We start from the raw sequence: 20,420 nt of genomic DNA, 5'->3' as shown, positions 1-20,420 counted from the left end.
TAAGATGTTATGTTCCTTTAAAATTAGATGTTGCTTGGTACTTCAGGAGATTTTAATAAATAACTATTAGTTAAAGAAGAGAACTGTTATGTCATCATGAACTGAGAGACCTGGGTTCAAATTCCCACTCTGCTATGAAAATGTACTTGGTGATAGTAATGGTAAAGTGTTCTTTGAACGTCTGCCAGGATCTCAAAAACCTTGTTAGGGTTACTCTTACTTGGAAGTGGCTTGATGGTACATAACTTCAAAAAGCTGAAGACACATCTGTGTGATGCTGTTTTTCATAATCTAAAAAAAAATCCCATGTTATTCATACAATGTTCCTATGAGGAGGCAGGTCTACTGGTGGCCTTTGAGCAGAACAAAGATTTGAAGTGACATTTCTCTAGTTTATGCCTAATATTGCATCAGTAGTACCATACTAAATCACAAGGAGCCATTATACGTCTAAAGCAGCCTGTATCAGATAATAAACATGTTCCCCCATCATTACTAATTCTCAGCAAATCAGCATTGTCATGTTAAAGTGTGAAATACATACAGTGGTGCCTCGCAAAACGAATGTAATTCATTCTGTAAGAATCGCTGTCTTGCGAAAAAATTGTCTTGTGAGGTTCCCTATGAGAACCTTGCAAGACGAATGAAATGTATTTGTCTTGCGAGGCATCGGTCTCGGGGAAAAAAGTCTTGTGAAGCATGGCCATAGAAGAAACTCTCTTGCGAGGCACCATAGCGATTGCAAAAAACAATCATCTTGCGAGTTTTTTGTCCCGCGAGGCATTCGTCTTGCGAGGCACCACTGTACACTGATTGTTATAGACCCTATAGCTGTGCCTCCAAATAGAGTCCAGAAATGCAGAATTTGGCCAGTTGCCACTGCCTCTGTATGTTTGCTATCTCACAACAGGATTGCATTACAACATGTTAACTCACAATAATATACTGTTTCGGAGAAAATCAGTTTCTCCTATCCTGTAACTATTGTGAGAGCACCAGTCATATTCAGAAGGAGTATGGAAGCCTTTAGTGGTAGGGAGATGACACCAGTAAAACCTGCTGGTGAACACTCTGTAAGCTCTTGTTTCACTACAACATTTAACCAGAAGGGTTGTGGGTTGGTTGTGCAAAGAAAGATCAGATAATACCATGTTTTGTGCCTGAATTCCAGTGTTAAATTGCCATCTATACTGTTCCTGATAGATGTCAGTGTGGCATTTGCCTAGCAATTAGTGCAGGGATTGTCACAGGCCCCTTGGGGCTTGTACCTGCTAAAGCAAAGTAGTAAGAACTGAAGGCCACATAAGAGGTCTGTGATTGGATCTTCCAAATATTTTTCTTTTTTTTAAGGAAAAAAAATCTCACCCAAATAGGACCTCTGTAGGCTTGTTGCAGTCTGCAGAAAGTTAGGAGATATGAGCACAGACCTCTAGAGTAACATCTGATTTAGTTGTGTCTCCCAAAGACTCCTCTGAGGAAATATATGTAGGTTATGCACTTGTCTATTTCATCACAGTATGTTGTGTGTTATTAAGGTGGGGTTTTCCTTTGAGGCAGAACTTCTAGCTTACAAACCTTTGCCTCTTTTGTCATCTATAACTTTTTCTTCTGGAAAGCAAAATACCTCATGGCATCTTCTTTCTGGTACTCATATATATCTGTTCTCATTCTTTGCAACAGAGACTAAGGTTTGGCTGGTTAATAAAAACTTGGCTCTCTTCCTAGCTTTAGCTTCTTTACAAAGAGAACCTATTACTTGGTGAATGTATGCAAATGCCCAGTTTATTGTGAGCTGTGAAATGGACAACAAACTCATGTGCTTACGGACTGTTTTGCTGCTCCTCTAACATACTACTCTGAGATGGCGATCCTGATTATTAGAACCACTTGATGGCACAGTTAAAGCTCTGGCTGCACTTCTTTTGGAAAGAGTGAGTAAACTGTGAGCATCCTTCCTCCCCCATCCCCTGCTGCTCCTCTCATCAAAACTGCACGAAGCCTGAACTCTTCCTCTCTCTCTCTCTCTCTCTCTTTCTCTGTCTTTAAAAAAAGAAAACTCTGAAGCTTCTTTCTGGAGAGAGACAAATGGAATTGGATTAGCATCTCGATTCCAGCTGCTTGCCTGGGAAGCAATGAAACAGCATGGCATATGGTAACACAGTTTTTCCTTCCAAGAATGGGGCTCTGCAGTTCAAAAAACAAGGCAGGGAATGGCTGAGCACATAGGAATAAATGGCATTGTAAATCACTGCCGAGTCTCAACTCCCCTTCGCTGTGCTTCTTTTCTTTCCATTTTTTGAATTAGCTGCATTATCTTCTCATATGTGTTGTCTTGCACTCTTCTGATCCTAAAAGATGCCAAGAACTCTCATTGGAACAGTCAATTGGAGTTGCATGTGACATGGCTTCATTTTAAGATCAATCAAAGTAATATCAAACAACTTTGCCCTCTCTGGTTCTAGAGCTCTTTTTTGCAAACAGTTTTGTGTATCTTTTCTTAATAAATCGGCAGTTACCTCCCCACCTTCAGCATCTTTCTTCAAATTCTTGCCAACTTGATGTCAACGTCTTTTTTGATAATAAAAATAAGTGCAATCCTCACAAAAGCTGCCTGGATAAATATATGCAGTATTCTACAGTAGCAACACTGGGGTTTCTTCTTGTCTGAAATGTATACATGTGTGTTTGTGTGTGTGTGTTCAGGCAGTGCTTAATTTACCAGTTACAAATACTGTGGCCTCTGAGCTTTTTAAAAATTCTCATTACCTGAGCATGCCTCTTGCTGCATGGAATTCTTACTGGCTGGAAATCTGGCCGTGTAGAAATGAATGTGAACAGCTTTTATGTCTTTGTATCGTCATTTTAGGGCAGAGATATATTGAGCATCTGATGAACTAAAACAAAATGTAAGCATGAAACAGTGCCTTTTTACCTGTAAAAATAAATAACAATAAACAGGCTGCTCTTTCTGAGTATCATTTCTTATAGGCTTTAGTGCTATTCTTGCATACAACTAACTCCTTCCTTTCAAACTTATCCCTGACTTGTCCTTTGAACCACCTCTGGTGGCTTTAACCCCAACTGGTGTACAGGTTCCTAGATCTGCTGACACAGGTAGCTTCAACTATCTGATGTTAGCTGAACTTTGTCTGAGTCCAGGCATCTCTCTCCGCCAGTACAGGAGAGTAGTTTTGGCTCACTTCTTACTCCATCTAAAAGACCTAAGAGAAAGATCACTCCTAAGAGGAGACAGAAAAGACGTGTTGATTCTTCAAAGAGAAGAAGAAAAGTACCTAGAGCGGAACAATACTCTGCGGATTCCCGTCGGAACAAAGTAAGTTTCCAAAACTGACATATACCAAATTCTGGAGCACTTGTACATCTTGGTTATCTTTTTTGGTACAACTTTGGAATTCTCTTCTTCAAAATGGAACTTCCAGTTAAATCATCTTGAAAACAGATCAGCAGATGGCCACTACATGACCAGCAAGAGTAATCTGACTTCTCTCACATTCTCTTGCTCTCTTCTGTAACCCCTTTTGGAATTACTTTCTCCTTGTATTAAACTGTTTAGCAAACTCCACCTATCCATTTTTAAAAGGTAAATTATATGTGCTAGCTGTGCATTCTAGTGCAAAACTCCATCCCCATTCCCACTTCTTCATCTACAGGTAATCTGCAGGATGCTTGTTGCAGTCTTTTCCAGCCAAAATGCATTCCTTGAAAATAGGTATCTGTTCCTCAGGGAGATTCTGTTAGTAGTACCTGGGAGTAGGTGATAAATAGCTCTCTTCCATAGCATGGCATCAGGACGCTATTAGGATCCCCTTAAACAGGATATCATATGGAAACCTGCTTTCTCTAGAATGTGTGTTTAATCTTTTCAATTCATGGCCATCAACTTAATATTGGTAGCAGATTTTTGGAAGACTAGCATCTTGGAACTTGATGAACCAATAACAGGGAAGTTACAGCAAGAAAGGATCATGCCAGCCATTTATTTATTGAGCAGTCATTTTCCAGGACTAGCAGTCTGCATTTGGCTAGGACATGACTATGGGGAAATATTGTTTCCACAAGATACCTTTACTATACTGTAAACTCAAAAGACGCCATGGCAGTGAGTGACCTACTGTTAATCTGAGATTCTAGAGGCTTGGCCAAGACACATCAGCAGTGGACCTGCAGATGTAGACCAATTTTGGTGTTTGATGTCTGCTCTCAAATGTCTTTTCATATTTTCTTGGTGAATTTGGACCTAGAATGTAATTATTGCTGACTATTCATCCTTTTCAATATGGCAGTAGTGGCATTCTTTTCCTCAGAAGCCCCCAAATCCCTCTAAACTATTCCCAATGGCTCATTTGAAGTTCCTGAGAACTTCCCATTGGCCCTCCTGACCTTAAAACTTATACATTGACAAGGGTGATATGGAGGTGGTAGAGAAAAGTTATTGTCTCTGTGCCATGGTTTTCTATTAGGTAGGGAACAATTTAATTATGTATTATCTTGCTAAGAAGCATTTGCCCCATAGATCCCATTATCAAGTAGTTAAGTTCAGGTTTTCTTTGCAATTCATATTTTAGCAATTAAAGAGTGTGTAATTTTATGGTTACTTTATATTGCGTTCTGGCCTCTTAGGGAGCTTGGAAAATAACATTTCAGTTAAAACAAACACACTTTTAGGAGAAGATTGAAGAAAGATGATAGCAAGAGCTTCCATAGTGGACCTAACCAATGCATTGTTTTGTGTCAGAGTTATTTTGATTGTATGCCAAAAGCCTACTTAAAAATGTGGTTTTCACAAAAAAAATTCAGTTTGTTTAGTCAAAGAGGAAAAAACCCGAAGGTAAATAGGAAAGCCAGTGTGGCATGGCATATAGATTATCAGAGTAAGATACAGCAAAAATTAGTTCAAATTTCTGCATACTCATGGAAACTCACTGAGCGATGGCAATGATAAATCACTTTTTTAACATCTTGAATACCTCAAAACTCCATTAGGGTTGTCATAAGTCAGAACCAACTTACAGCTTGTAACAAAACAGGGTAATATGAATAGGGACTGATATATCACAATCTGATTTGAACTTCTGAATGTTGTGTGTGATACAGCACAAGTATTGTGTTCCATAATATTCATCTCCAAAACCAAAGGCTGCATTCACACCTCACACAGCGGTTTATGTTGCCGGATTGTTGCTTTGCCTATGAATTTACCCCCAGAGGTCACCAGAATAACGAGTTTGTTTTCCTCATTTATTTCTGTTTCTTTGTCTCCATTTTTGTTTGCTCTTGCTTTGGGATGGGCAGCCTCATAGGGAAGTAAACAAAGGACAAGCCATAGTTATGGGTTTGGAATCATGGTTTACAGAATTCGTAAATCAACAAGAAACTATGGCTTCTACTGGTTCAGTTGTAAAAAAAAAAAAGGTTTTTTTAATGAGAACATGTTCAGACTCAACAACAAATCACAGCAATGCTTATTTTTACATGCAAACCTTTTACATGCATTGTATGTGTGTGTGTGATCTTCCCATGCATTCACCTCCACTCATTTAGATCACTGATGTTTCCCAAGTGCAGATGATTCAGAATACATTATGTTGTGGATTTCATGTCACCTGATTTCAAATATAGAGATTTTGACTGGTCTTTCGATAAGCTTGGCTTATGAGATAAACGTGAAGTTAAAGAAAAATTCATTGAAGGGAACACTAGCAGTGACTTACAGTTGTGGTGGGTATACACCCCTTTCAAAACTAGAGGTTTTATCCCTTTAAGTATCACTAGTCAAGGAAAAATAGTGAAAGAGGCTCATGACCTCATAGTATGTTTGTGGAGTTCCCAAGAGGCATTTTGTTGATGTTGAATTATATAGACTTGGTTCTGATCCAGCCAGCCTGTTATGTTACATTAGTTATCTTTCTAAACTAAAGAGAAGACATTGTAAATATGCCAGCATAGTGATCATATCAAATGGCAGGAGGAAAGGGATTTGCTAAGCAAACACTTGTTGAAAGACAATTAGAAGAAAAGCTAATATTCTGTCCTTTCTTGAAATATATGTACATATAGATGTTGCATCATACACTAAGAGAGATTGACAAGATACTGGGGCAGCTAATGGATGGACTAAAGCAATTGAACCTACATCGATGTGTCAACATTATCTTTGTTGGTGATCACGGTAAATAATAACTTTAAAAATCCGTTTTACCACAGCTTGAATTGTGAGTGAACTTCTTGGCAGTTTTGAAATCTCAGACCAGCAGGAGACATCATGAGAGTGTATGTAAATAAGAACTACTTCAGAGGAATCCTCATATTCTGTCAATTAAGGATTAAGTGGTGGTGCTGCGGGTTAAACCGCAAAAGCCTCTGTGCTGCAAGGTCAGAAGACCAGCAGTCGTAAGATCGAATCTATGTGACGGAGTGAGTTCCCATCGCTTGTCCCAGCTCCTGCCAGCCTAGCAGTTCGAAAGCATGCAAATACGAGTAGATAAATAGAGACCACCACGATGGGAAGGTAATGGCATTCCGTGTCTAGTTGCGATGGCCACGTGGCCACAGAAACTGTCTACGGACAAATGCTGGCTCTACGGCTTGGAAATGGGGATGAGCACCGCGCCCTAGAGTCGGACACGACTGGACTAAAATGTCAAGGGGAACCTTTACCTTTCTCTTGATGGAACTCTTGTTTTTTGACAGGGATGGAAGAAGCTACATGTGATCGGACTGAATATTTGAATACCTACCTGACTAATGTGGATGACATTATTTTGATACCTGGAACTTTAGGACGTATTCGTGCTAAAGCCAACAGTAATGTTAGACGTGAGTTGATCTTGCAGTATTTATCTTCTCCCTAGAAGTGCATCCTGATTCTCCTCCCCAGGAGCAATGTTAAGAGGGAGACATGTTCTGTCTTGGTCAAAAGACAGATAGTTACAGTCAAAGAAGATGATAAAGGGAATACATTTTTCTTGCAATTAATACATGTTCCCTTTATTAATGTGATTTTCTCAGAGATGGGAGCATCAGGAATCAGACCTTCAAAATAAACTTGTGTTTACCTTCCTATGAAAAGTCATGAAAGAAAAGAATGCCAAAATGCAAGAAACAGAAGTGAGGCAAAGTGTATGCTATAGCTAGGGATATAGATTGTTGTTTTCTCTTTTCCTAGAAAACAAGGAAGAAAACCCTTAAAATTATTCTTGTTTCAGAAACGAGTGAGGTGTTCTATAGTTCTCTGAAGAGATGAGGAGAATTTTTTCTGCAAACCAAGAAAAACAGTGGAAATTATGTTTTATCAACAAAACAGTATTTTAACACAAAAAACACAAATTGAACACAATAATGATTGCCACTGTTTTGTTGCATACACTTAAAGATTAGAAACATTGCATTCCTTTTCTGTTTGCTGTATACGGACTTTGCTTCTCAAAGTGAAACACCACTAATTTTGTGCAAAGGTAGTTTATGCAAATTATGACAACCTTGATGGGTACAAATACGCTGCTTTCTCACCCTCACACAGATGTGAAAAATCTTGCAGAGCTTGGAAATTATTCATTGAGGTGTCTTATCAAGTTAAGACTGCCCAAAAAGAGAAGAATGAAAAATTACTGAGTATTTATTGCAACCTTACACGTCTTGTCATCCCTTGAAAGAATACCACTTAGAAATGTGGGTTAAACACATTATCTAGTCTGGTCCTTATTACTGCCTACTTCAGGAATTTTGAGACATTGTTAATGTTTAGGACTAGAAATTACTATATTGACAGGCATGGTTAAGCATATCCATGAGTTTAAAAGGCTTCCTACATAAAAAGTTTGGCCACTTAATCAGTAGGGTCCAAGGAGCCATAAACAGAAGGAAAATAATAATGAAAAGTTTTCTGCAAAGGCTTGCAAAGACATTGTGCAAGAGTCCACACAACGTTATTCCACAAGGGACAGATCTAGAGTAGCTCTCATGCTTGCAAACGGAAAACATCTTCATGTCCTGTAGTGTATTAGTTAGAGTATTAGACCCAGACTAATCCTTTTATCATTCACGGATAGATAGGATAAACATGTAATAAAATAAATGAAGGGTTTTGTTTCACATTTCTTGTACAGTGCCTAAGCACAAGGCATACAAAATATCTTCTGTGAGCAGAAGATGCTTTCCATGTGTGACTGCTTCATTTTAGATCCAACCCCTTCTGTATGAAAGCCAATTCTTGTACTAAGCACTTCAATTAAATGCAGGCTACTAACCTTTCTTTCTCCTCTTTCCCTACATATTTAACAGATGACCCAAAAGCCATTGTTGCCAATCTCACAGTAAGTATTTGCTTACAGCATGCATTTCCTTATAGTTACTAATTATGGTTTTACTGGTCAATGCTATTAACTCAGGACCTGGGCTAAGATGATGCTCATCAGACGATATAAAGCATTTCCTAAATAGAAGCATTCATGACTGCAGAGGAATGCATGTCATGATTTCCACTGGTTACAGAGTTCATTTATCCCATTTTTGGAAATGGAAAATAATTTTTATGAGTAAATATTTTGCTGGTGCCCTGTTGAAAAAAATGATACTACTTTGAAATTGTTGTTGTTGTTTGACATTGCAAGCCTAAATCACGTCTGTCTCAACAACAGCAGACACACTGAAATCAATAAAAATGAACTTAATTTTTCTCCATTCTCCCCATGCCATCACATTTTTTGAAAGATGTGATGAAAAATGAGAGGCAGCAAGCAGAATATCATTCATTTCAGTCCATTGTGAATGACCGTTACAATGCTTGGAGCCCAAACAGTGAAGCTTTTGCTGAACTGCTTACATTGGTCATTCCTGAAGGAAATTACAGACTTTATCTCCACCTTCTTCTGTTTAACAGTGGGATTGGGGGTATACTGTACATGGTAGCAAAAACTTGAACTAAATGGATCAGTCATCTGATGGTACAAGTTTTATAAGAGTATGAATTTGTGTGAAAATTGTTCTTATTAAGCAATAATAGTTTTCAGATATGGCTTGGAAACATTACCTTTCAGCGGCATACAATTCCAGAATACCCCAATTAACATGGCTATGTTAGCTGGGGAACTCCAGAAACTGAAGTCCAAAAAATTAAGTTCTGTTTGACTTTCTATTTCGTAAGTGAATTGGAAGGTTAACTTAGAAAGTCTTCTGAAATTTTTTTTCTTTCAGTGCAAGAAGATTGACCAACACTTTAAGCCCTATTTGAAGCAGCATCTTCCCAAGCGTTTACATTATGCAAACAACCGAAGGATTGAGGATATTCATTTGCTGGTGGAAAGACAGTGGCATGTGGCTAAGTGAGTTGAAGTTTTCCTGTCCGTATAACTTTTCCCTCTTTTTGAGAGAACCTATCCAAAATATTTTACATATCTATAGTATTGATTAATGTTCTTTCTTTAAGCATGGCTAAGAGAAGCTTGTGTATGTTATATCTATACTAGGATTGCATTGCTTAGAAGACAAAGCCTTAATGCTTCTAATTCCAAAGGGGACAATCCTATCCATAATGTTAAAAAAATTGATTTAATAGTGTGGACGCAAGAGCATTGTGAGACCAGCACAAGGTTTCTCTTGCAATAGAACCTCCTTGCTTTCTTAAATAGAATGGCTATAACAATAACAGTAACTATCAGCATTTTAGAAAACATAAATAGCTTTATATTCCATGAGTAAAATCAGAATAAACTTAGTAACCTTTATAAAGACTAAGTAAAATGTCTCAAAAATGCATAATCTTTCAAGTTCTCTCAAGCTGTGACTAGACAGGGAAGTTTTTTTAAATTTCCTACAGGAGTTAAATTGTTGTTGTCATTCACATAGAAATGTTTAATTATCATGGGAAGTTGCAGGCCAAGAGTCCACCCAGCACCTCAAATCACCACAGTTCTCACCTGGCTCATAATTGTCCATTATCCCCTATCATTAACACTGATTTAATTCTTATTTATCTTCTGAAAAGTAAATGGTTATTTATTCATCCTTGTTCATTCATGGCTGCACTGAAAATTTAGCAAGGCAGTTATGAATTATTGCTTCAGCACTCATCTGATGTAGTGCTAAAAATACTCATTTTTGACAAAAAAATACTAATTGTTCAGAAGAGGGGCAAGAGGTGCTCACTGGAGGGGGATGTTCCCACTATGCTGCCATACTATACCCTGCTGAACACATCAGTGACACCCTAATACACACCTCCTGCTACCCCTTTGGACCAAGGCATGCAATCACACATGCCAAAAAAATGAATCAAAATGATATGAGCAGAATTGCTGCTGCTCCTGCTTTAAAAAATGTCCCTGCCAACCAAATAAAAAGTAACAAACTCCCAAGGGGGTGGTGGGGGTGGGGAAGACTTGCAACACATTGAATTTGAGCATGCAGCACATACGGTGGGAGTAAATTGCAGCATAGTCATGTCCAGGATTAAACCTGATGATACAAGAGTCAATATACGTCGGAAGGAAGAAAACGTAAAGACAAAAGCAGAGGCTTGCTGGCAAATTAGCCTGTTTTTGATACTATGGCTTTGTGTGCATGCCTGATTTCTGAGGCACACAAGGCACTGAAATATTTTCATGCCTGGAGAGAAAAATTAGTAAGAGACAGCAATCTGTATTTGTCTTGATAGCTGAAATCTAGTAGTAAGTCCCAGCAGAGTGAATGGTAGGTCCATTGACTCGGGGGGGGGGGGGTTCCATGATTGAACTCCCCCATAAGTTCCGTTAATTCAGTGGTCCTATGCTAGTTGGATCATCAATATATGATCTGACATGGAATAAAGGAAAGTTAACTGTGAAGGAAGTGGTTTATATTAAGTTTCAATAGCTGCTCTTCATCTAATTTAGCTCTAATCAAACCAAATTTTCCCATAATGGTTTAGTAGAGTTCCTTACTATTTTTTCCTCACAGTCTTAACATGGAATGGACCTCTGTCAGTGAGGAGATCAAAATGAATTTCTTGCCCTTTACATGGAATGGACCTTTCAGTAAAGAGACCAAATACAGGCAGCAGAACATTTTGTTTGTTTGAGTGTTGTGGGTTTTTCAGGCTCTTTGACCGTGTTCTGAAGGTTGTTCTTCCTGACATTTCGCCAGTCTCTGTGGCCGGCATCTTCAGAGTACTGGAGTAGGAACTCTGAGTTCCTGACAGAGTTCCTACTCCTGTCCTCTGAAGATGCCGGCCACAGAGACTGGTGAAATGTTAGGAAGAACAACCTTCAGAACACAGCCAAAGAGCTTGAAAAACCCACAACAAACATCAGATCCTGGCCGTTAAAGCCTTCGAGAATACATTTTGTTTGTTTGCTTGCTTGCTTGCTTTTTTGTTCTTGTTTTGGGGCTTGGTGGCCCCACTAGATTTCAAAAAGGTATGCTAAAAATTTGACCATAGATTGAACTGACTGAGATGGCAGCTTCACAAGTGGAAGGTGATAAAATGATATTTGTCCAGAAACATATTAGTCTAAGATGCTGTGTTTGCACAATCAAGCCCATTAGCAAAGCACACTAATTTGCATCTTGGAGTTACACATTCTTGCTGGGTTTAAGTACTGCAGGAAGCACCCAATTCTATTTGGAAGGCTGCCATCTCACCTATCTCACCCCTGCAGCTACTTGTAAGGGGAAAAAATAAAATCGTTTTTAGATGTACATTATTCTTAATTATCTGTTTCTCTGGATTGTGGGATATATTACCCAGCTAAACCCTTACGTTCACATGCAGAACTTTAGCCTTTTTGGACCACAGCTGCCAGGCTCTTGGAGTCGTACGGGCCATTGGCTGTATTGGGAATTATAGTCCTCAAAAGCTTCCCCCCCCCCAGCTTTGCTCATGTGTCTTCAGAGTCATATGGTGGAGTCTAATCAATGCAAACAAGCACCAACAAAAAGGGACTGGGTAGTACTACAATCTCAGCTTCCATATCACAGGCCAGTGGCTCCCCCAGAGATGCAGGCATTGGCCATCTCAGGCACAACTGACTTGTCTTCAGTTAATACTTTTATAGAGTCCTTCTGCACTTGTTAGGGTTAAGTATAAAGCTGCCTTTGGGCTCATTGCTGGTGTGCTAAAGTGTCTTCTTAACCATCTAGGAGGCCTGGAGATGTTTTTAAGAAGTCATCAGGGAAATGCCTTTTCCATGGAGATCATGGGTATGACAACAAGATCAACAGCATGCAGGTAGGGATGAACAGCAGAGTTCTAGGAGGTAGTATGGTAGTTGTGGTTGATTGCTGGCACTAGTTGTTACAACTTTTCTAGAATGACTTATAGTGTAACCATGCCACAGTCCAACATTCTACCTGTGGAGTTCAGTGACACAGAAAAAGTGGAGTAACAAAAATATTGAAATTATTATTTTACAATATTTATTTGGCTGTACTTTATTCTATCTTACGATTTCACTTAATTGGCCTTCAATGTGGCTAACATGAAAATATTTTAGAACAATACAAGATTGGAACATTCTGAAACTTAGGGGATGATAAAATCAGACGGCTTCAGAGCACCACCCACAGTAAAGACCTTCTTATTAGGTGCCATTAGCTTAATATGCAGGTAAATGAAGAAAAATCTCAATCAGTGACCTCTGCAAACAGCTAGATTCTCATGGAGGAAGGCAACATCTCTGTCTCATGCATGTACATGCATTTGCTATAAGTTGCCCTTGTTTCTTTTCTTCCCATTTCTAATGCTCTGTCTCCTTCACTTTCTCTCTTACACACCTATCTTCTTCTGCACACCTATTTCTCTTCATCAGACAAGCCCTTTGCAATGTAAGGTATATGCGTTGTGTGTGTGTGTGTGTGTGTGTGTGTGTGTGTGTGTGTGTGTGTGTGTGTGTGTTCTCTCCTTGGCCTCTGAACTCCTGAGCTGCTGTCTGGTTCCAGAGTTTTCATCTGATAGTTCCCATGTGCTTCCAAGCTAATTCCTTGAGTCATAATGATTTATACTCTATGGCTTGGGCAAGCTGCATAGTCCCAGAGTGTCCCCAGAAGAAGGGAATAGTAAACCACTTCTGACTACTCTATTCCTAGAAAACCCTGGAAAAGATTGCTGGAGGTTGGAATCAACTTGACAACATGTAATTATTCTTACAAGGCTTGATTCTGTCCCAGTTGTACAAAAAGTGTGTGTTGAACTGTGTTTAATGAGATAGTATTACAGAATGCAGTCAGCCTTAATAATAAATAAAACCATTTCTTTTCTTTTCACAATTAGACAGTCTTTATAGGTTATGGACCTTCATTCAAGCACAAAGCAAAAGTACCTCCATTTGAGAACATTGAACTTTACAATGTTATGTGTGGTAAGTGACTTCACTTTAGCAATAATTGTACATGAAAATCCATTTTTTGCTTGTACCCAAGGTCCTCCCCCTCCCTTTTTTTTTTCCAGTTTATTGAATCTATTTCCAATGCAGGCCATTTGGAAGAAAGTCAGAATTGCAATTCTCTTCTGTGGCGGTGCAATGGTAGTAGTTGCTACTGTTCTTTAGACTGGAACATTTTTACCCCTTTAATTGATTTTTAAATCAGGCCCTTTATTACAAGGGCCTTTAAGCTGGCTAGAAAATTGAAAACTGAAGCAATTAAAAAGTCTTATAATCTAGGTAACAGAAAAAAAAGTACAGTAAAAGTATACAATTGCAATGGCCAAATAAAACTGGATCAAAGAGAGGTTGAAAATATGCCCTGCAGGTCAAAGAGTTCCAAAGCCGAGATGCCATATCTGCAAAGATTTCTCCCTCTTTGCCATCCTCCTAAAGCAAGACAGACCTGGAGATGGTCCTCTGGAGGTCATGCTGATACACAAGGGTATGAAAGGATAGGACACATAGCTTCTAGCCAGTCATTTGTTATATCAGTGAATCAAACTGAATGGGCTATCAAATACCTTATTGCAATTACAGATTATTATTAATAATCTTAACAGTGCAGAGTTGGAAGGAACCCTGTTGATCATTGAGTCCATCCCCTGTCAAGGCAGTGTCATGGGGAATTGCAGCCAGAGACGACCTCCTATGGCTGAGTGGGGATTTGAACCCTGGTCTCGTGAGTCCTAGTCTATCATTCAATCCCTTACACCACACTAGCTCTCTTATATGGCCCAATGTGCATCTAATATGAATTATGCGCTCTTAATTATTAACTTTGTAGGAGTAGGATGAAAATAAAGTGCCTTTCAATTTTTCTGTTTTGGAAGCTAAAGTAGAGAAGTAGAGTTTACAATTTGAAGTGATATATACCATATTTACACCTGTTTTTTTCTGATTTAAATCCTTTTCCAGATTTACTTGGATTAAAGCCTGCCCCTAATAATGGAACTCATGGAAGCTTAAATCACTTACTGCGCAGCAGTACATATAAACCAATCATGCCAGATGAAGTGGCCAGGCCACTCTATCCTGTAGCTACCACACCTTCATCTGACTATGACCTGGGATGCACATGTGATGACAAGGTAAACCTACGGTACCTATTGGAATTTGGAAGACCGCTAGGCAACTAGATTTTAATTTTTTTCTAGAAATATACGAAATTCTTATTAGTAAGAAGTGTGCTCAAGAGCTACTGTGAAGAAGAGAACTCAGTAAATTCTCCGATCTTTCGATCTGTAATTATAACAATGCTATGTCAAGCATTGCCTGTGCCAAGATTGTATCCCTTTGCAGTGAAAATAAAAATAATTTTGTTTCAGTTAAATTTAATCAAATAAGACCTCAGTGGCATCAGGGGACATCTGGGTTATGACTTCTGACTGGCTAGGGACACATAGCACAGGCTTCTGTTGCTACTGTTAATATTTGGTGCTATATGCTTGTACAGCAAGCTAAGAGTTTGAAACCACTTTGATTGAAATGTTGCTTTGCTTCAGTTCATATTTGTACAATACATGCTTTGGATCTAAAATGGAGCCTCTTGTCAATTCTTCGAAATTTCCGTTGTCCTCCTATTGTGATTTCTTGGTGAGGTGTATCTGAGCTCTGCTTTGCATGTGCCAAGTAGATGAAAGAAACATAACTATATTGTAGTGGCAGCCGTCATGGTGGAATTACACACACACACACACACACACACACACACACACACACACACACACACACACACACACACACACACACACACACACACACACACACACACACACACACACACACACACACACACACACACACACACACACACAATATGAAAATGACAATTCAATAGATCATCACAGTTTGCATGCCTTATGATCCACTTAACTCACATGGTCAGTCTTCTCAATTCAGTTGTATGAATTGGCCTAATCTTTCTTTTGAAAGGAAACAGTTTATTTGCACTGTAGGGAGGGGTCCTGAGGCAAAGATAATTCTGGGAATCCCTTTTGATCAGACCTGTTTGGAAAAATCTATCATATTTTTCAAGAAACTAGTACAATGTGGCTTTCACTAATTAGGAAATGTTTCCAATCATCCCTTCAAAAGAGCCCATATTGCTTTCGTAGGCAAATACTGAAGTTGGAAATAAGAGAGTGTGCTCTCCATTCTGATGCTGATCTTATATTTCATGCTTTATTTGATTTTTTTTTTAAAAAAAAACAGAATAGATTGGATGAACTCAATCGACGTCTTCATGTTAAAGGAACTGAAGGTAAGTTCATGATGGCAAGTTTAGTCATTAAGCCCAATAATTAGACAGTAATGTTTTTGCTGTCTGTGTATCTCCTTTCTTTCTTTCTTTTTCTCTTATGGATGTATGTGACTGTGTGAGAAAGGGGCAATAAACAAACATTTTATATATACATGCACTCACACACACACAAATTGTTGAACAGATTATGAAAGTTTCAGATATATAGAGATCAATATATATAGATATAGATATCTCAAACATTCACCTGTTCAATTCATTATGTCTCATTCTTACATGATATTCATATATCAAAAAGGTCATGAGATCAAGTAGCTAAACGCTGGGGAATTTAAATACAAAAAAGACTGATATATTTTGAAATTGGTAATAATGTGAATTATACTTAATCAAATGCATTTGCAATTAATCAACAGACAGTGCATTTCCCCTCTTACTACCTTTTGACATAAGTAAAACTAATGGTTTATAAAGTTCTTTCTTTAACACCCATGTATAAACTGGCAGACAGCAATGAGCTGCAGGGAAAAGACCTCTTTCCGAAAGAGGTTATTTGCTTATGAGACCAGAGTAGTTTCTCCTTCTCATGGCCTGCCTGCCTGCCTGCCTGCCTGCCTGCCTACCTACCTACCTACCTACCTACCTACCTACCTACCTACCTACCTACCTACCTACCTACCTACCTACCTAATTCGTTCCAGTGAAATCACTGTAGAACGAAAACGTCATAATGCGAAAATAAAAAGCACATTGAAACACATTGAAACACATTCAATGCGTTCCAGTCGGCTGGAAACTCACTGCCCAGCAAAGATCTGCCATAGGGCGGCCATTTTCAGTGACTATGCAGCGAGGAATCCATCCCAGAAAACAGCGGGGAGCCATTTTATTTACCCAGCGGCCATTTTGAAACCGCCAATCAGCTGTAGGAAAATCGTGGTTTTGGGAAGAATCGGTTCCCGAAGCAGGGAACAGATAATCACAAAGGGAAAACCCCCTATTCAGACCATCCTTTTTGCGATTGCAAAAATGTCATCGTTAAGCGATTTCATCATAACGTGGGCCAATTGTAAAGCGGGGCACGACTGTATATATATATATATCTATATATATGAATTTGACACAACTATGAGAGGCAGTTTTTTTGTTTCTGATCATGGGGCGTTCTTGGCAAAGATACTGGAGTGGCTTGCCATTTCCTACTCCAGGTGGATTGCGTTTAGTCAGAACTCTCCACTATGTCCTGTCCGTCTTGGGTGTCCCTGCACGGCATAGCCCATAGCTTCTCTGAGTTACTCAAGCCCCTTCGCCACGACAAGGCAGCAATCCATGAAGCTTGGAAAACTCAACAGTGGCCAGAGGATTGGAAAAGATCAGTCTATATCCCAATCCCAAAGAAAGGCAGTGCCAAAGAATGCTCCAACTACCGCACAATTGCACTCATTTCACACGCTAGCAAGGTTATGCTCAAAATCCTCCAAGGTAGGCTTCAGCAGTATGTGGACCGAGAACTCCCAGAAGTACAAGCTGGATTCCGAAGAGGCAGAGGAACTCGAGACCAAATTGCTAACCTGCGCTGGATTATGGAGAAAGCCAGAGAGTTCCAGAAAAATATCTACTTCTGCTTCATTGACTATGCGAAAGCCTTTGATTGTGTGGACCACAGCAAACTATGGCAAGTTCCTAAAGAAATGGGAGTGCCTGACCACCTTATCTGTCTCCTGAGAAACCTATATGTGGGACAGGAAGCAACAGTCAGAACTGGTCATGGAACAACTGAGTGGTTCAAAATTGGGAAAGGAGTACGGCAAGGCTGTATATTGTCCCCCAGCTTATTTAACTTGTATGCAGAATACATCATGCGGAAGGCTGGACTGGAAGAAGCCCAAGCCGGAATTAAGATTGCCGGAAGAAATATCAACAACCTCCGATATGCAGATGATACCACTCTGATGGCAGAAAGTGAGGAGGAATTGAAGAACCTTGTAATGAGAGTGAAAGAGGAGAGTGCAAAAAACGGTCTGAAACTCAACATCAAAAAAACTAAGATCATGGCCACTGGTCCCATCATCTCCTGGGAAATAGAAGGGGAAGATATGGAGGCAGTGTCAAATTTTATTTTCCTGGGCTCCATGATCACTGCAGATGGAGACAGCAGCCCCGAAATTAAAAGACGCCTTCTTCTTGGGAGGAAAGCGATGACAAATCTTGACAGCATCTTGAAAAGCAGAGACATCACCTTGCCAACAAAAGTCCGAATAGTCAAAGCTATGGTTTTTCCTGTCGTGATGTATGGAAGTGAGAGCTGGACCATAAAGAAAGCAGACCGCCGAAGAATTGATGCCTTTGAATTGTGGTGCTGGAGGAGGCTCTTGAGAATCTCCTGGACTGCAAGGAGAACAAACCTATCAGTTCTAAAGGAAATCAACCCTGAGTGCTCACTGGAAGGACAGATCCTGAAGCTGAGGCTCCAGTACTTTGGCCATCTCATGAGAAGAAAAGAGTCCTTGGAAAAAACCCTGATGTTAGGAAGGTGTGACGGCAAGAGGAGAAGGGGACGACCGAGGATGAGATGGCTGGACAGTGTCTGCGAAGCAACCAACATGAACCTGACACAACTCCGGGAGGCAGTAGAAGACAGGAGGGCCTGGCGTGCTCTGGTCCATGGGGTCACGAAGAGTCGGACACGACTAAACGACTAAACACACACATGAGAGGCAGTGGAAGATAGGAGGGCCTAGCATGCTGTGGTCCATCGGGTCACGAAGCGTCGGACATGACTAAACGACCACTATCTATCTATCTATCTATCTATCTATCTATCTATCTATCTATCTATCTATCTATCTATCTATCTATCTATCTATCTATCTATCTATCTATCTATCTATCTATCTATCTATCTATCTATCTATCTATCTATCTATCTATCTATCTATCTATCTATCTATCTATCTATCTATCTATCTATCTATCTATCTATCTATCTATCTATCTATCTTTTATAAGTATATGTGTTTGATTGCTTTGTTCTGTGACTTATCTTTTTTAATTTGCAGATAAACATCTCCTTTATGGTCGTCCTGCTGTTCTTTATCGTACAAAATACAGCATCTTGCATCACCATGACTTTGAAAGTGGCTATAGTGAAACATTCCTGATGCCTCTCTGGACGTCCTATACAGTTTCGAAGCAGGTCACTAAGTTTGCCTGAAACCCTGTGTGGGTGGAAGGGTAGGAGGATAGAGAAGACATGGACTGATCTTAGCAAAGAAAAAAAATAAGACAAAATGCATCCGGTTCCATCTGATGCCCTAATTACTGCTGGAGACTCCCCTTAAGGCAATAGAGAGCACACTGAATGACTGTCAGCCCTTTGTCTATAAAGAGGGAAAGAGGGTGTTGAGTCTACATCCTGGGGTGAAACCCGATACCACACTTCATGCTGTTCATGTGTGCAGTCTCCTTTTTGAAATTTTAGTTTTGCTTCAAATGCTGTGGTTTCACTATCTACCCAGGAGGCTTTAAGGCCTTTGTTTTTTTCCCCAACTTCCAAAAGCTGCACTGCCCAGTCTGATTAAAAGTCTTGGAGGACTCAAAAGCTTGCCTTAAATATCCTTCAGTGGTCCAGTGCTCAACTTTTATTTTAGCTCATGGACCACATGGCTCTGTTTCTTCCTTTGTTTCCCCTTAATAATTATTTCCTCTAAAGAATGACAGAACATCTTGAGGCTCACAGCAAGAGTGCTTTTTATGTACAGTGTTCTGTTTGCAATTTGTGCAGCTTTTTGCCACTGCCAAGTCATAAAGACATAGCTTCCAAGTGAGCAAATGATCATTTAAGAGAGATTTATTTAGTACAGTTAATTTGTTTAGAGCTATCTTTGTTGGGTGTATTTTCTTGAATGATACAAAAATCAAAGTCAGACCCCATCATGAATAGCTTTAAAGTTACGCTTTGAGAAAGAAAGGAACAGGGTGAGGAAAAGAAGTATAAAGACAACTGCGAAAGGAATATTTGCCTTGCGGATGCAGCGCTGTTCTAAGAGCTTGTTGTCTCTTAAATTTGGGGGAATTTGTAAAAGTTGACTTTTTTTGGACATCAAAAAAATCTGTTCCCAGAATCTTGCAGATGGGATCGCCCCCAGAACTGGAAAATTCTGGGAGTTGTAGTCCAAAAAAAGTAACTTTCTCAGTCTCTGTGCATTCAGATATGGAATACACAAGCACCTCATCAGTTCTGAAGATTGTGTGTTCATGCACAGACACTTTGCCATGCTACCTGATCACCTCTTGTATCTTGTGAACAAAGCTGAAAAAGCCTGAACCCTTTTTTCTTGAGGATGTTGTGAAGAGTTCTGCTTTGTGCAGTGCTCAGTTACTTAGTCATGATTGTCTTATGGAGCCACCATATACCACTGAACACCAGTTGTTAGGGCTGACATCAAGAGAAAGCAGTTGCTTTTCTGCCCTATCTATAGGATTCTTAAAAGCTTCTGTCCACTGTAACAACATGCAAAAGTAGATGGCCATTTTGACCATTTTGTGATTATTTAGATATCTGTGTACTCTGATATGTCATATCCAGGTACAAAGCAAAGTGAGAATTACCCTTTAAAGTGTCACTAAATTCTAGGGTGAAACTTGGTGTAATCTTGGCTTTGTACTTCTAGCTTTGAGTGCAGGATTAAAAACAAATGAATATCCACAAGTTACCAAATGAAGACGGCAGCAGGTGGTGT

General features: G+C 39.5%; 1 protein-coding gene and 2 long non-coding RNA genes across 7 annotated transcripts in view; all 3 read left to right on the top strand.

Annotated features, from left to right (window-relative positions):
* The window catches only part of ENPP2 (ectonucleotide pyrophosphatase/phosphodiesterase 2), a 93,727-nt gene that overhangs the window by 56,788 nt on the left and 16,519 nt on the right, over positions 1–20,420 (top strand). For 4 of the 5 annotated variants that reach the window (XM_020796522.3, XM_078391619.1, XM_020796521.3 and 1 more), the window contains 9 exons: positions 6,079–6,190; positions 6,712–6,837; positions 8,302–8,333; positions 9,214–9,341; positions 12,136–12,223; positions 13,265–13,352; positions 14,334–14,506; positions 15,630–15,678; positions 18,738–18,874. In XM_020796522.3, coding sequence (XP_020652181.2) covers positions 6,079–6,190; positions 6,712–6,837; positions 8,302–8,333; positions 9,214–9,341; positions 12,136–12,223; positions 13,265–13,352; positions 14,334–14,506; positions 15,630–15,678; positions 18,738–18,874 — 933 coding nt within the window. Of the gene's footprint in view, positions 1–3,181; positions 3,335–6,078; positions 6,191–6,711; positions 6,838–8,301; positions 8,334–9,213; positions 9,342–12,135; positions 12,224–13,264; positions 13,353–14,333; positions 14,507–15,629; positions 15,679–18,737; positions 18,875–20,420 lie in introns of all 5 variants that reach the window. The other variant, XM_072999281.2, reaches the window with a different exon arrangement.
* Positions 1,428–2,993, top strand: LOC144588577 (uncharacterized). Its single transcript, XR_013544192.1, has 2 exons — positions 1,428–1,931; positions 2,053–2,993. It is a non-coding gene; the product is annotated as an uncharacterized LOC144588577 (long non-coding RNA).
* Positions 10,261–11,679, top strand: LOC144588578 (uncharacterized). Its single transcript, XR_013544193.1, has 2 exons — positions 10,261–10,845; positions 11,185–11,679. It is a non-coding gene; the product is annotated as an uncharacterized LOC144588578 (long non-coding RNA).

Source organism: Pogona vitticeps, chromosome 4 (assembly GCF_051106095.1).
Source record: "Pogona vitticeps strain Pit_001003342236 chromosome 4, PviZW2.1, whole genome shotgun sequence".
In the NCBI taxonomy this organism is placed as follows: domain Eukaryota; kingdom Metazoa; phylum Chordata; class Lepidosauria; order Squamata; family Agamidae; genus Pogona; species Pogona vitticeps.
Note: the sequence above shows the minus strand (reverse complement) of the source record. Positions and strands in the feature narration are given on the sequence as shown.